This window comes from Tenrec ecaudatus, chromosome 10 (genome assembly GCF_050624435.1).
Source record: "Tenrec ecaudatus isolate mTenEca1 chromosome 10, mTenEca1.hap1, whole genome shotgun sequence".
In the NCBI taxonomy this organism is placed as follows: Eukaryota; Metazoa; Chordata; class Mammalia; order Afrosoricida; family Tenrecidae; genus Tenrec; species Tenrec ecaudatus.
Window position 1 is genome coordinate 85,140,763 of NC_134539.1, and position 13,716 is coordinate 85,154,478.

General features: G+C 54.1%; 1 protein-coding gene across 2 annotated transcripts; it reads right to left on the minus strand.

The window, feature by feature from the left end:
• Positions 1-338: 338 nt before the first annotated feature.
• Positions 339-2,613, minus strand: HES7 (hes family bHLH transcription factor 7). Of its 2 annotated transcripts, none has more exons than XM_075559127.1 (4): positions 2,572-2,613; positions 1,709-1,804; positions 1,083-1,167; positions 339-802 (listed from the first exon to the last, which is right to left on the minus strand). In XM_075559127.1, exons 1-4 carry the CDS (start codon positions 2,611-2,613, stop codon positions 339-341), a joined length of 687 nt encoding a protein of 228 aa, XP_075415242.1. The 2 variants fall into 2 exon arrangements, with proteins under 2 accessions (XP_075415242.1, XP_075415243.1); XM_075559128.1 differs by having other exon boundaries at positions 339-784; positions 1,080-1,167.
• Positions 2,614-13,716: the final 11,103 nt, after the last annotated feature.

Here is a 13,716-nt window from a genome sequence, read left to right on the forward strand (position 1 = left end):
AAGGCAGGCCCCTGGCTTGGGGACACACCGGGATTTCATAACCATTTTATTCCATGCACTAGGGACTAAGGAAAGGCCTGGGACTGGGCTGGGGGTCCGAGAGGGTACATCCTAGACAGAGGGGGCAGGAAGGCAGAGCAGAGGGGCAGGGAGACAGGAACCGGGGAAATATATATTTATATAGATACTCTAATATAGACCACAATCTCACCCGCGCGCTGTGCCCGCGCGCCCCGCTGCCCTCCCCAACACCTCCTCGCCGGGACAACCAGGTCCCTCTGCTGCCCTCGGGATGGAGTCTCTATCCCACCCCTGCCCGCGCCCCTACTCCCCCAAGCTCAAGGCCAAGGTCTCCAGAAAGCGGGCGGCGGGAGCGGCGGGGCCTTGGGCGCCCCGTCTTGTCTGTAAGGTGGAGGTGGCGGCGGCAGCAGTCCGGTGAGAGGCGCCAGCATACCCGGGTCCCCGGCGCGCGGGGAGCAGGGGGACGGGGACCAGGCGCAGCGCGGACTAGGGGGGCCCTGGTGCGCTGGGAGGCGCTGGTGCAGCGCGGGGCCGGGCGGCGGGGCGGCGGGGTCCAGCGGGGCGGGAGGAGCCCTCGGATCCACCGGCTCCGGCCGGGGCGGCTTGGGACGCAGGTAACCGTGCAGCGCGGAGAAGAGCTGGGCGCGGGCGGCCGGGCTGGCGTCGTGCGCGAAGGCTGCCAGGCGGAGCAGGCACTCGCGGAAGCCGGATAGGTAGCAGCTGGCGAGCGCCTCGGCGTCCTGGGCTGGGGGCCGCGGGTACCCTGGAGCCGCAGCGAAGGTAGAGGCCCGGCGGGCAGGGCGGGGACCCAGCAGGAGAGGAGAGAAGGGGAGGGGCGCGGAGACACCGAGGCCGGACAGACGCCCAGAGGCAGAGGTGCAAGACAGAGGGAGAAGAGGGAGACACAGACACAGACACGCGTGGGTGTCATTAACCTGCCTCAGAGCCCAGCCTGCCGCTACCCAAGCCCACCGTCCCCGGGGAATCCTCCCCCAAGTCCCCGATCCCAGAGTTCCGGAGACCCCCCGCCCCCCCGCTGCCCCACCCCCGCGCTGTACCCAGGGGCTCCACCCGGCTGCGCTCCCGCAAGTAGCCCACGGCGAACTCCAAAATCTCCGCCTTCTCCAGCTTCGGGTTCCGGAGGTTCTACAGACGGGAGGGGAAGGTGCAGAGACAGAGAGGGGTGGGGAAAGAGGGGAAGTGGCAGGGGGAAGGAGGGAGGGGCGGATGGGGACGCTCGGGGTGCCCTCCCGTCGCGTTTGCGCGCCGCCTGCAGAGTGAGCGCGCCACCGAATGCGGAGCGGAGATGACCACCAATGGCCCGGCCCTCCCGGAGACGAAACTGACCGGGGGGGTGCCGCCAACCCACGGAGCCGGGGTGAGCACGTGAAACGGCGAGCCCGGGGAGAGACGTTGGCTAACCCCGCCGGACTGAAGCGGAGCGCTCTCGGGTGGGGAGAGCAGAGGGGGGGACTCCAGCGCCAACTGACCCAGGCGTAAAACTTCCAGGCAACGCAGTTGGCGTCCTGAGAGTGAGATGGGTCTGCAATGGGATTCCAAGGGTGGGACTCGGGCCAGGTTGCCCGGGGACCAGGGCCACCAAATCTGGTATCTGCCCCCACCCACGAGAAGCCCTGAAACCCGAGAACCCGATGCTTGAGGGTCCGGGGCCTGCGGAGGAACTGACCTGGTCCCGGGTCCGCTCCAGCAGCAGGAGCCTCAGCTCTTCCAGGCTGCGGTTGATGCGGTCCCGGCGCCGCTTCTCCACTAGCGGCTTTAGCATCTGGGACCAAGAGAGCGGGCCCACGGGACCAAGGCTCAGCGCCGACGCGCGGCGTCGGGATTTCCCACCTTGGGAGAGCGCCACTCCCACTCCATTCCCAAGACCCAGGGAGCCTGGGGCTGCGCGCACGGTTCCTGTCAGCTCCCGTGCCCATAGGGTCGCTTTCTGTAGCTGGCCTCGTCTCTCTCGGGTCACCTGCTTTCTCCTCGTTCAGCCTCATCCCTTTCCTCCCCTCTCCTGCTCCTGCTCCTGCTCCTGCTCTCTCTCTCTGCGTCTCCGTTCCGTCCAGTCTCTCTGTGTGTCTCAGTGGAGAACTCTGGAGGGACCGGCGCTGAACCCGGGCTCGTGCGCCACACGGTGCATGACGCAGCGCTGGGGACCTGGAGTGCTAGCAGGAGAGGCACAGTCTCTCCCCTTCCTGTTCCCAGCGGGTCCATCGGCGGTCAGCCTTCGCCACGGACCCTTCTAAGAGCGCTGACTCACTGCCCGCAGGGAGCTTAGGCTCCGCTGCCTACCTTCCTCCTCTTGCAGTTTTCTCTCCAACTCCCGGGCCCCTTCCACTCCCTCCAGGCCGCGAGGTGTGCACCGACAACCCCGCCCCCCCGCCCGCTACTCAAGTCCTCAGACCTGCTCCAGCGTGTCCCCTTCCTTACTCCTCCCCTGTCCACCTGGCACCCGGGGTCCCAGCCTCCTCCCAGAACCAGTCTCTGGCCATCCATCTCCAAACCGGTTCCAGACCCTCTGCTCCCTCCGCTCCCGCGCCTCACCTTGGGGCCGTCCCTGTTTTCAGCTCGCTCCCGGGTGACCATCGCTCCTCCGAACCCAGGTGTGGACCGGGTCCCTGCTCGCGTTGCGCCTTATATCCCTTAGGCTCGCGGGGTCTGGGGAGAAGGACCTCAGCCCCGCCCCTCGGCACCCGCAACCCTCTGGAGGGGCCGCGGCACGAGTCTCTCAGAAAAGGGAGGAGTGAAGGGGGGAGGGGAACGAGTGGAACTGGCCCCCGACTGGGCCTGGGAGTGTGGGAATTGGGGGTTGAATGGGACACCGGCTGGTTTTAAAGACCTTAAGGCTGTATAAGGCGGGACCCAACTAAAGGCTGTTAGGAGGAGAGGAAGGAAGTGGTTGGAGGGACAGAAGCTAGGGAGGGTCATCCAATAAGCAAGGCAAGGTAAACGTGGTGGATTTCCTCTTATTTCTGCACTAATTCATAGTGGACAACAGCACAGAGTTTACACCACAAGTAAAACCTGGGCTGGCCTTGCTCGCTGCGTACTCCATCCCAACCTGGAATTGTGAATTTGAAGAGGCTTTGATTCCGTGAGGTTGAGTTGGGAGAGACAAATGCCAGTCACACTAGATGCAGAATGTTGGATGTGGTCGTGGTGGAGGTGGTTATTGGCTACAGACTAGCCAATACGCACAAGCAAACTCGTGCTTAGTGGATAACCCCACTGGGCAGAAGGCAACCATGCAGGGAAGTGAAGCTTCCGGAGTCTGAGCTCCTCCCAAATCGCAGTTTTCCGGAGGGGTTCACTGTCTCTGCACTCATGAGAAACAAAAATTAGCACCCCAAAATCCACTTCCTGGAGGGGTCACACCGAGGTACCATAGAGGCCAAACTTGTCCTTGGAGGAGCTAGTGCAAAAGGTCACATGTCATCAAGGCGTTACTCCAAGCAGGTGCTCAGGAGGAACAGGGGTTTTCCTGGGGTTAGCTGTACCTCGTGGAAGGAAATGTCAAGGGAGAGAGAACAAGGCCTTGAAGGGTGAGTAGGTGAAGTATTCCTGTCTCACTTAGGAACACTTGGCTCCCAACTAATTCTAGGACTGTCAGGTCACTTCACACAAACGTGGGGTTGATTCTTTCTCATTTCTTGGGAGACCCTCGCGACCACAAAGGAGCAGAAAGTAGTTTCCCCAAAGGGGCAAGAAAGTGACCAGCACCCCACGGCAGAGGAAGAACATCACCCATCTGCAGAATGAGGCGTGAGATTGCGAGAAGACGGATCAGAGTTTAAATGGGACGGCAAGAGCGCTGGGGAAGGAGCCCGGGAGATAGGTAACCGACTGAGAGAAATTCGCTGGCGCAGCCCTTGCGCCTCTAGAGGGCCCGTGGAGCCAAAGCCAGAGGTCATAGGAGCAGGGATCTTGGGGAAGGGGCTCCCATTTGGAATCAAGGTCCCCCGCACACACCCTCTTCAGCCAAATGGGAATGCAGATGTGTGGCCACCGCAGGCCCCGCAGCCCCCCTCCTTGGGAACCTGAGCTGGGGGTGAGTTTTTCTCACCTGCACGCGAGGCTGGGGGCCCCGAGCTGTTCGCACCTGGGTGTGGGGCCGCCCCTGGCCATATGGGGTGGCTTTATGGCCCAGTGGCCGGATCCTGGAAGGAGGAAGGATAGCCGGGTGCTCCTCCCACGCCAACTGGAAGGCCGCTGCTAGCAGGGTCGCCAGCCTATCCTGTTCTGCGGGACCGCGACCGCCGCACCTTTCTCACCAGCCTGGGGAAGGTTGGGGGGCGGGGCAGTGGGGGGGAGACCCGCTTCCTCTTCCCTGGTAGCTTAGTGGTACTGTTCTTGCCCACTACTGTAAGATGCCAGGGTTCAACTCCCGAGTAATATAAGCTCTGGGCATACTTTGCCCCCACCAATACATTTGGTGACGTTCTTATGGCGGTCTTGGTTAACATTTCTACCAAATCCTAATATTTGCTTTTGACTCCAGCGCAGAATGTGAGGCTTGCAATCCATTCCCCGATTCCGGACGTCCTCATACTCCCCTCCTTCAGTCTTGGGGGTCCTGCTGCTGTCTTGACACCCCTCCCTTACCCCATCCCCACCCCGGCCCCGCACCTCCACAGGCGTGACCCTGAGAAAGGAGCAGGCGTTGGGGTCCCTGCCCCGGGGGGCCTCGGGGCCCTGGCTGGGGGGCGGAGCGGAGGGAGGAAGTGGAGCGGGGCCTTCGGACCGCCAGCTCTTCTCCCCAGTCTCTCTCGCTCGCGCTTAGCGTCTCTCGGTCCCGGGGTGCCTATGGGCGTCCTATCGCCGGATCGCATCGCAGCTTCTCTCCGACGCCGCATCTCCGAGAGTCCCCGTCTCGGGGTCTCTCGCCATCTCTCCAGATCTCTGGCGACCCCAGGACCGCTCTGCGCTCCCACGTTCCGGGCGGCCCCTGGGAAGCTCGCTCACACCTCCGGCACCCCGGCACCTCCGCGCGCCGCCCCTTCCCGGCGCTTTGATGGCGCACGCGTCGGGCCCGCGGGCGGTCCGTCGCACGGGCCAGCTGGGGCGGCCACTTGTGAGCGAGGGCGGGGCAGCCCCGGCCCCCGGGCGCGCGGCGCGGGCCTCCCTCCGCGCCCCTCCTCCGGGCGGCCCCAGCCCGCGGCCTCGCCCCGGGACCGGGCCTCCAGGGCGGCCAGAACTCGCCCGGGAGCTCAGCTTTCTGTTCAGCCCACGTGTCTCATCTGGGCCGGCGGAGTCTCTCCCACTGACTGGGAATTCTTGTCTCCCAACTCTAAACCATGGCAGTGCCCCGCCCCTCCCCCGCCCCATGCCCCCCAAATAAAAAAGAACTAAGCAATGTGGGCATGTCTGTGTCTGCCTCTGCAGGTTCCATGTCTGTGCATGGACTTCTGTGTGCCCACTGTTGTTAGGCCCCGGGGCTACAGCGGGCCCCAGTCCTGCTGAAACTGACTTTAATTTATACTGGGGGAGACAGAGCACAACTAAGTAAACAGAGAGGATCCTTTCAGATGATTATGAGGCTCCGGCCAAACCAAACTCACTGCCATCCAGTCAGTTCCGGCTCATAGTGACCCTACAGAAGATTCTGACTCGCAGTGACCCATAGTGACCCCAGAGGACAGGGTGGAGCTGCCCCTGTGGGTTTCCTAGACTGTCTTTGCAAGAGTAGAAAGCTGGACCTTCTTCCACAAAGCAGCCGGTGCCTTTGAACTGCCATACTTGTGTTTAGCAGCCCAACCTGGGAAATGGAAATGACAATGACTAGGCCATGACTTCAGAAAGAAGCACTATTCGCTTCTTCTGGGTGGTCAGAAAGGGTTTCTACAAGGAGGTGCTATCTGAGCTCAGCCCTAAGGAAGTAAACCCAAACCAAAAGCAAATTCGCTGCCATCGAGTTGATGCCGACCCATTGCAACCACATCAGATAGGGTGGAAGGGCCCCTGTGAGTTTCTGAGACTCTAACTCTTATGGGAGTAGAAGTCTCCGGCAGAGCGGCCCGTGGTTTCAAACTGCAGACCTTGCAGTTAGCAGCCCAACGTGTAAGCAGAAAAGGAGTGGTCCAGGCAAAAGGACCAGGATGTGCAAAGGCGCTCCAGTGTCCAAGTGCTTTTGGAAGGTGGTGGAGATGAGGTCGGTGATGCTCCGTCGCAAGGGTCTTGCAGGCTACAGAAGTCTGCCCCTCAGTCCAAGTGTACGGTGAACCCCGTGGAAGTTTTGATCAGAAACATTATGTTCTGTGACTTATGGTTGTTGTTGTTTTAATTCATTTGGACTGCTCTGTGGAGAACAGAAGCAGGGAGATCACTTAGCAAACTACGAACCTTCTAGGAAAGACAGGCCAGTGATTTGTCCTGAAATGGTTGCAGTGGAGCCGGGAGAGGGACCGGATTACTTCTGAATTGGGGCCTTGAGTAAATGAGTGGATGGGTGATGCTCTTACCAAGGGGGAGGAGGAAGAGTTTGGGGGAGAAGGTTCACCACAGCCCTGGAAGTTGCAAACAGCCCCAAAGCCCCTCGGCAGAATGAGGAAAGCCTCTTAGGTGCATGTACTAATGGAACACAATGCTAACCGCACAGGTGAGCCCAGGAAGCTCCTGGCAGCATGGACTGGTTTGGAGGACACTAAGCTGAGCGAAGTTAGTCAAGCACTAAATGAGAAATATTGTATGAGGCCACTGTTATAAGGATCAGCACCAGGTGTTTGAGGCTGTTGAATCAATCATTAGCAACTTACATCTACCATATATGTGCTATTTCCTTTGGTGAGGAGCTACGGTGAAGTAGCGGATTGTGTGTTCCACCATCCACTGTGGGACCAAGGGGAGACTTTCCACTCCCACACAGTTACAATCCCAAACACACAGGGGCAATTCCGCTGTGTCCTAGAGGGTCCCCATGAGTCAAAATCCTCTCAGGGCAGTGGGTTTGGGTTAGTTGTTGTAACATGTCAATCTTGTCATCGTTTTGCCTCGTGCCTAACCCTCATTGTTTTATTAAGCAGTGTTCAGTCGCTCAGTTTGAATCGGTAGAAGTGCACAATCCATGGATTTCAGTCTAAGAAGTTTCCCTATACGTATGTATTTTCCCTTCTCTCAATAGTATTTTAAAGTCTGTGCCATCAGCTAGGAGAATGTAGTATTTGAACTACCAGAAGTCCCATGCAACGCACCTCTATTATTTCTGAAGAAAATTATGGTGTTGCCCCACCAGTGAACCAGGGACGTCTACAAATCTTAAGTATACAAATGGATCTTGAACCCACACGCAATCAGAAGCCCTAAGCTAAGAACAATTACTTCTTATGATGGAAGCGGCCCTGCTCAATACTTCCCCTTATAAAGTAATCACTGAAGATATGGATGCTATAGAAAATGTGAAGAAATCAGATGGTGCCCACCTATCAGAAAGAATAGCTCCTTGGCTTTAAAGGCTTGTCTTAAAACAAGCAGCCAACTAAGTGAGGTGTCAGCTAAATCTGCACAACAGGCTGTGTGAACCAAGGATTAAAAATAACCAAATCCAAGATCAGAAGAGGGGGTTGTATTTAGAGCTTAAAGAGTGAACACCTGGTTGGCAGACAGCTATTGAAGACATTATAACCAGAACGCTCCTCAGAGGCAAGGATGGAGAGATTTCCTCTCACGTGATTTGACCTGCCTGTCAGGAGAGACCAGTCCCTGGAGAAGGACCTCATACTTGGGAAATTAGAGGGACAGCGAAAAAGAGGCGGGTCCTGGACGAGCTTGACACAGTGGCTGCAACAATAGGCTCAAACCTAAGAACAGTGGGAAGATGGTGCGGAATGGGGGTGTTTCATTCAGTCGCGCAGCGTTGCTGTGAGTCAGAGCCAACTGCATACAGCACCCACAACAGCCTGGACGACAGTGAAAGCCCCAGATCCGTCTGCAGGCTCCCACAGGGCTACCCCTCCACTGGATTCCAGGTTCCGTGGACCAGAGGTGGGAGCAGTCTTGTGCATTGGAAAGTAGAGCACTGCAGATAGAGTCACTGCCATGGAGTCAACACCAATGCAGAGACCCTCCAGGGCCTCCAGGGTGGAACTGCCCTTGTGAGTGGCCCAGACTGTAATTGCTTGCAGGAGCAGAAAGCTCTGTCTCGCTCCCAATGCAGACATCGTGAGGTTACAATTCAATATCCTACCACTTGTTTTCCCATTTTGATGCATTTTTAACTTGTTCTAGTTTTTATTATCTTCTGCTTTCTCTTGGATTGAGGATTTTCTGTTTTATTTTGTTGTTGTTATTGTTGGGTTTTTGCATGATTTTCTTTACATGAAATGTAAAGTAACTCTATAAAGACAGTAACTAGTCTGATGGCTGCATAAAATTATGGCAAGGGGAAAAATTTTAATTAATAAATAAAATTATGGCGAGGGGAAAAATTTAAATAAATAAATAAAAATATGGCAAGGGAGCTTGGGGTGATGGGGAGCTAATAATAATGGATACAAGAATGAAAATAAATTAATGCTTATTGTTCCTCTATTTTTAAAGTCTGGGGAGAGAAATTCAGCCTTATACATTCTCTGTGTTTGCTGAAATAACCTCCCTGACATGCCAATGGAGACTACAGTTAGTCTGGAGAGTCAGAGCTGGGAGGGAAATACTTGAGTGACTGGGATATAGATTTTTAAGTTTTCAGCCACGAAAGTAAAATATTTCATTCAATATAGTCAGTTCCCCCAAACAAATTTGAAGAGCTTTGTTGACTTTGAAGGGAAGAGAAAGGGCCAAGTGAAAATATGGAAACAAACAGCATTCATTTTAGTGGAAGCTGCGTCTATGGATTCAGTACATCCTCACGAACCATCTGTCTCAGGGGGCATTTTTCAACTTTTTAAAGAATCTCCCTGGCGGGGGCTCTTAAATACTTGCAAACAGCCTTCCAGGGACAACTCTTGATCTCTGTTGATGGAAGCCGGGGATGGTGAACTGCGGCTCTGAGACACATGCAGCTCTTTCAGGAGGCACATGTGACTCTGAAGTAAAATTGAAAAGGAAAAGAAATCTATTATAGTTTCATTTGTAAAAAAATTAAAGGATATTATTCAGATAGTGATGATTTCATTTGTTTGTAAAAATAGATTTATGGCTCTCGATTCATTTTTAAATTGCTGTGAGGGGCGGGATTGGCTCTTCTCTCTCAGGAAAGCTTGGCCTAGAGTGAGAGAGAAAGCGAGTCAGTACTGAGAGGGAGACGATGGAAAGTGTGGTGAATCGCCTCCATCAACAACTCACTGCCTCTTTTCCACGAGAGCAGAGCCACAGAGTGTCCACCATAGCTGAGCATTCTGGCGAAAGATTCTACAGAGGAACGCTGAGCAAAAGGGGAGAAATGCGGAACAGATTTTTCAAATTCTCATGGACCCCAGAATTTCTGGAGTCATGGAGGCTAGATGAAGCCTGAAACTATTGCTCTGAGATCACCTTTATACATTAACCCAGAAAGACCCCTTCACTCTTTAAAACCAAACAATAGTTTAGTTTTAACTAGTCGAGAATCTTCTGCCTTGGGGAAGGGAGGGGAAAAAATGAGGAGCTGATACCAAGGGCTCAGTAGAAAGCAAACGTTTTGAGAATGATGAGGGCAACAAATGTACACAAGTGCATGACACGATGGATGGATGGATGGATGGATGGATGGATGGATGGATGGATGGATGGATTGTGATAAGAGTTGTACAAGCCCCCAATAAAATGATTTTTAAAAATCTCTGTCTTGAGCTTTATGCACTTTTAAGATCTATCTCAATGGGATCAAACTGACAGCAGCAACTGGAAAGCTGTGATTGGAGCCTTGGGGGACAGTGAGCTTATGTTAATGGCAGAAAAGCAACTTGTGAAAGGAGGGTGCAAACAAGAGCCCCCTCATTTGTAATCATTCTCACTAAAGGGCATATGTAGAAACATATCATCCTCTCACTTGGCAGTGTTTGGCAGTTGATCTCTCTGGACTGTCTTTCAGTGGAGGAAGCTGAGTCTTTCTATACCTGTGCTGTAAAGCCGAGCAGTCTCAGAAACTCCAGGGGTGCTTACTTCTACTCTGTCCTAGGGTCAACTCCATGACACTGCGTTTTCAGTTAATCTATCGGGTAGTTACAAAATCTGTTGTCATTTTGAGACTTGAGTGAAGGGGTGGAGGTTAGCCTGTCAATCAGGGCGCAGCTTGATGGCCCCATTTGATAGCACTAAGGAGATAAATAGCTGGCTGGAGGCGGGACACCCACTCCCTGCGAAACATGCTTGCTAACAAGACATCTGTAGCCACACTAGCGCGCTGGAGCTGAAGGAGCCATGTGGAGACCCATGCCAGCGCTGAGATGCCTCTACTGCCACTGGATCCACAAGACTTTGCATCCACGAGCCTGTGATCTTCCTGCATTCGGCATCATTGCATGTGTTTCGTGAGTCTGAAGAGGAATTTTTAGATTGGTATTGGACAGGTGGGCTAATATTGGACTTACGGACTTCATCTGGACTGGGCTGGGATCTTTTCTCAAGATTCAATTGCTCTTAAACACACAAGTCTCTCTGGATTTGTTTCTCTAGTCAACACAGACTAATACCATCTACTATGAGAATATTCTACAGTCGCTTAGCTTCTCTGGGTCACTCTCCACAACCCCCTACCCTTTTCCCCTTGCTTCTTCGTTTTCCACAGCATTCGGCGAACCTTTCACCCTCTTTTACCTGGAAGGGTTCACGGATCACACCAACTGGAAGTTAGTGCATTTCCTCTTGACCGACAGCCCTCACCTCACCACCAAAAAATGGTTTCTCGTGTTTGAGAGGTTGAAGGCAAGGAACTAGGAGCTCTGGGCATCCCGGCACTGATGAAGTCAGGTTGAAGAGGAAGAACTGGCAAAGGAGTGGAGTGTGGTAGAGAGAAGTAGTGTGTGTGGGATGTTCATGAAACCAAGAAGAGAGAGTGTATGGTGTGGTCAGCTCTGCTGGGAGGCGAAGGAAAGTGGAGCCAGCCTCCACTTCAGTCATCACCCAGGAGCAGGTGGAGGTGAGCATGGGGGGTGAAGATACTGGGATTCCGGGTTACAGAAGTTCGGCGGCTACTAATGTAAACGTCGGTGCGGTGCACCGTGAGAGAAGAGTCTGTAAGGGTCGCACCAAACCCAACCACTGCCACCAAGTCCATGTCAACGACTGGCCACTCTGCAAGACAGAGGAGCCTGCTTCTTCAGGCAGAAACCTCCTCTGCAGGCTTTGACTTGCTCGCCCTGCACGCTGACAGCCCAAGGCTGCCCCCTAGGGCTCCTCCGGAAAAGTTGCAGGCGTCGCTCTCCCCTGTCACGTGGGAGCACCTCCTCCATCAGACTCACCTGCACAGCCACCGGTCTGCGCCCGGGATGACGGCAGGGAGGTGGGGGGACGGGGTGGTTCGTTCGTGGGCGATGCGTTCGCAGTCCACCGTCGCTTCCATATGTCGTCCAGTTAGACTGGCCACCACCGGGGGGGCCCATCACAAAGCCCCGCGTCCCCTGCCCGGGCTTTGTGACTGGGCGGGTCAGAGCGCTCGCCTGTGTGGTAGGAATGTGCTGTGCCTGTCACTGCAAGTACACGGCTGGCACAGGCCGAGCAAGAGTTGACCCGTCTACAGCCAGAAGCCGGTCTTTGGGAAGAACTACAGAGGGGGAGCAGACAGCTGGCTGCTACCAATATGGTATTATTTGTTTGCATGTTGTGGCATTGGGTAGCTTTCAATATTTACAAGTTATTGGGAATCTCTTTGTACCTTCTAAATAAATATTAGCTGTATATATAGTTATACATATGTGTATTAGTTTTTTGGCACCGAATTTCCTATTGTTTTTTTCTGAACTAGCCCACTTCTACCTTACATACTTTAAAAAATATTTTTTGAAATCATTTTTATTAAGGGCTCTTATAGCTCTTATCATAATTGATACATCCATGTGTATCCATGTGTCAAAAACATGTGTACGTTTGTTGCTATCAACATTTTCAAAACATCTTTTTCTACTTGAGCCCTTGGTATCAGCTCATTTCCCCCTCCCCCACCCTCCCCCCTCATGAACCCTTAATAACTTATAAAATTTTTTGAAACTTTAAAAAATTGTTTTATTAGGGGCTCATGCAACTCTTATCACAGTCCATACATGCATCAATTGTGTAAAGCACATTTGTACATTCATCGCCCTCATCATTCTCAAACATTTGCTCTCCACTTAAGCCCCTGGCATCAGCTCCTCATTTTTCCCCTCCCTCCCCACTCCCCCTTCCTCATGAACCCTTGATAATTTATAAATTATTATTTTGTCATATCTTGTCCTGTCCGACGTCTCCCTTCGCCCACTTTTCTGTTGTCTGTTCCCCAGGGAGGAGGTCACATGTAGATCCTTGCAATCAGTTCCCATTTCATGTAGGAACTAGAGGAAAGTTGTGTGTTTCATCATTGCTACATCGCACCCTGACTGGCTCGTCTCTATACATTTTTTTTCCATGTCTTACAATGACCGATGTCTCCCTTCACCCACTTTTTGGTTGTCTGTCCCTCAGGGAGGGGGTTATATGTAGATCACTGTAATAGGTTCCCATTTCTCCCCCCACCTTCACCTTCCCCTCCTGGTATCACTACTCTCATGATTGGTCCTGAGGGGTTTATCTGTCCTGGATTCTCTGTGTTTCCAGCTCTTATCTGTACCAGTGTCCATGCTCTGGTCTAGCCGGATTTGTACGTTTGAATTGGGTCATGATAGTAGAGTGGGAGGAAGCAGTAAAGAACTAGAGGAAAGTTGTATGTTTCATCGGTGCTACACTGCACCCTGACTGGCTCATCTCCTCCTTGTGACCCTTCTGTGAGGCGCACACTTACAAAATTAATAATAATAATAAATAATGTATGTAAGTTTCAGTTCTCAGAAACCTACATCTGCCCCACGGTTGGACCCAGGTGGCCTCACTGGATGCTTTTCTCCGGCTCATTGCTCCGGAGCAGGTGTGGCCAGCTAGCGCGTGTGTCTGGGCCCCGTGGGTGGAGGTCACAGGTGTCCGCTCAGCGTGGGCCGCTGTATGGAGCGGGTGTGCTTGCGTCTGCTGACGCCAGAGCTTCTTTAGGCACAGTGTTGGGTGGCTGGGTCTCCAACCCGGGCCCTAGCCACCCTCCCAACCACTTTGTAGCTTGAGTGCCTTGCTTGTTAGCGCGGGGTGGGGTGAAGTGGGGCGCTGCACCCCACCCCCAGTGGGGCAGGAAAGAAACAGCAAGAGCCCATCCTGTTGGATGTCTGAACTGTCACCGCTTCCCCGAAGGGACTTACTCTCTGACCCAGACTTCAAGGTGCAGTTCCTCCCCCAGGTCTTCAAAGGGAGGCTGGCTTCCGGGAGGAGGACAGGACGGGGACCCCCACCCCAGGTCCTGGGTAGAGAAGGGCTTCCTGGGGGGATGGATCCTGGGGGCCTGAGAGGTGAGGGACAGGAGGACGGAACCGGGCCTAGGAAAGAACTTGGATAGATCTCTAGACCCACAAGGCAAACTCTTCCTGGTACTGTCTTCCCTCTCCTTCGCCTTGGCGGCCTTGGCGGCCAAGCTCAAGAACATGGAGGCTCTGTGCCACACGGGGAAGGGCAGACCCAGGCAGATCAAAAATGCAGCGAAAGTGCTTCAGAGATGGCAAAGCC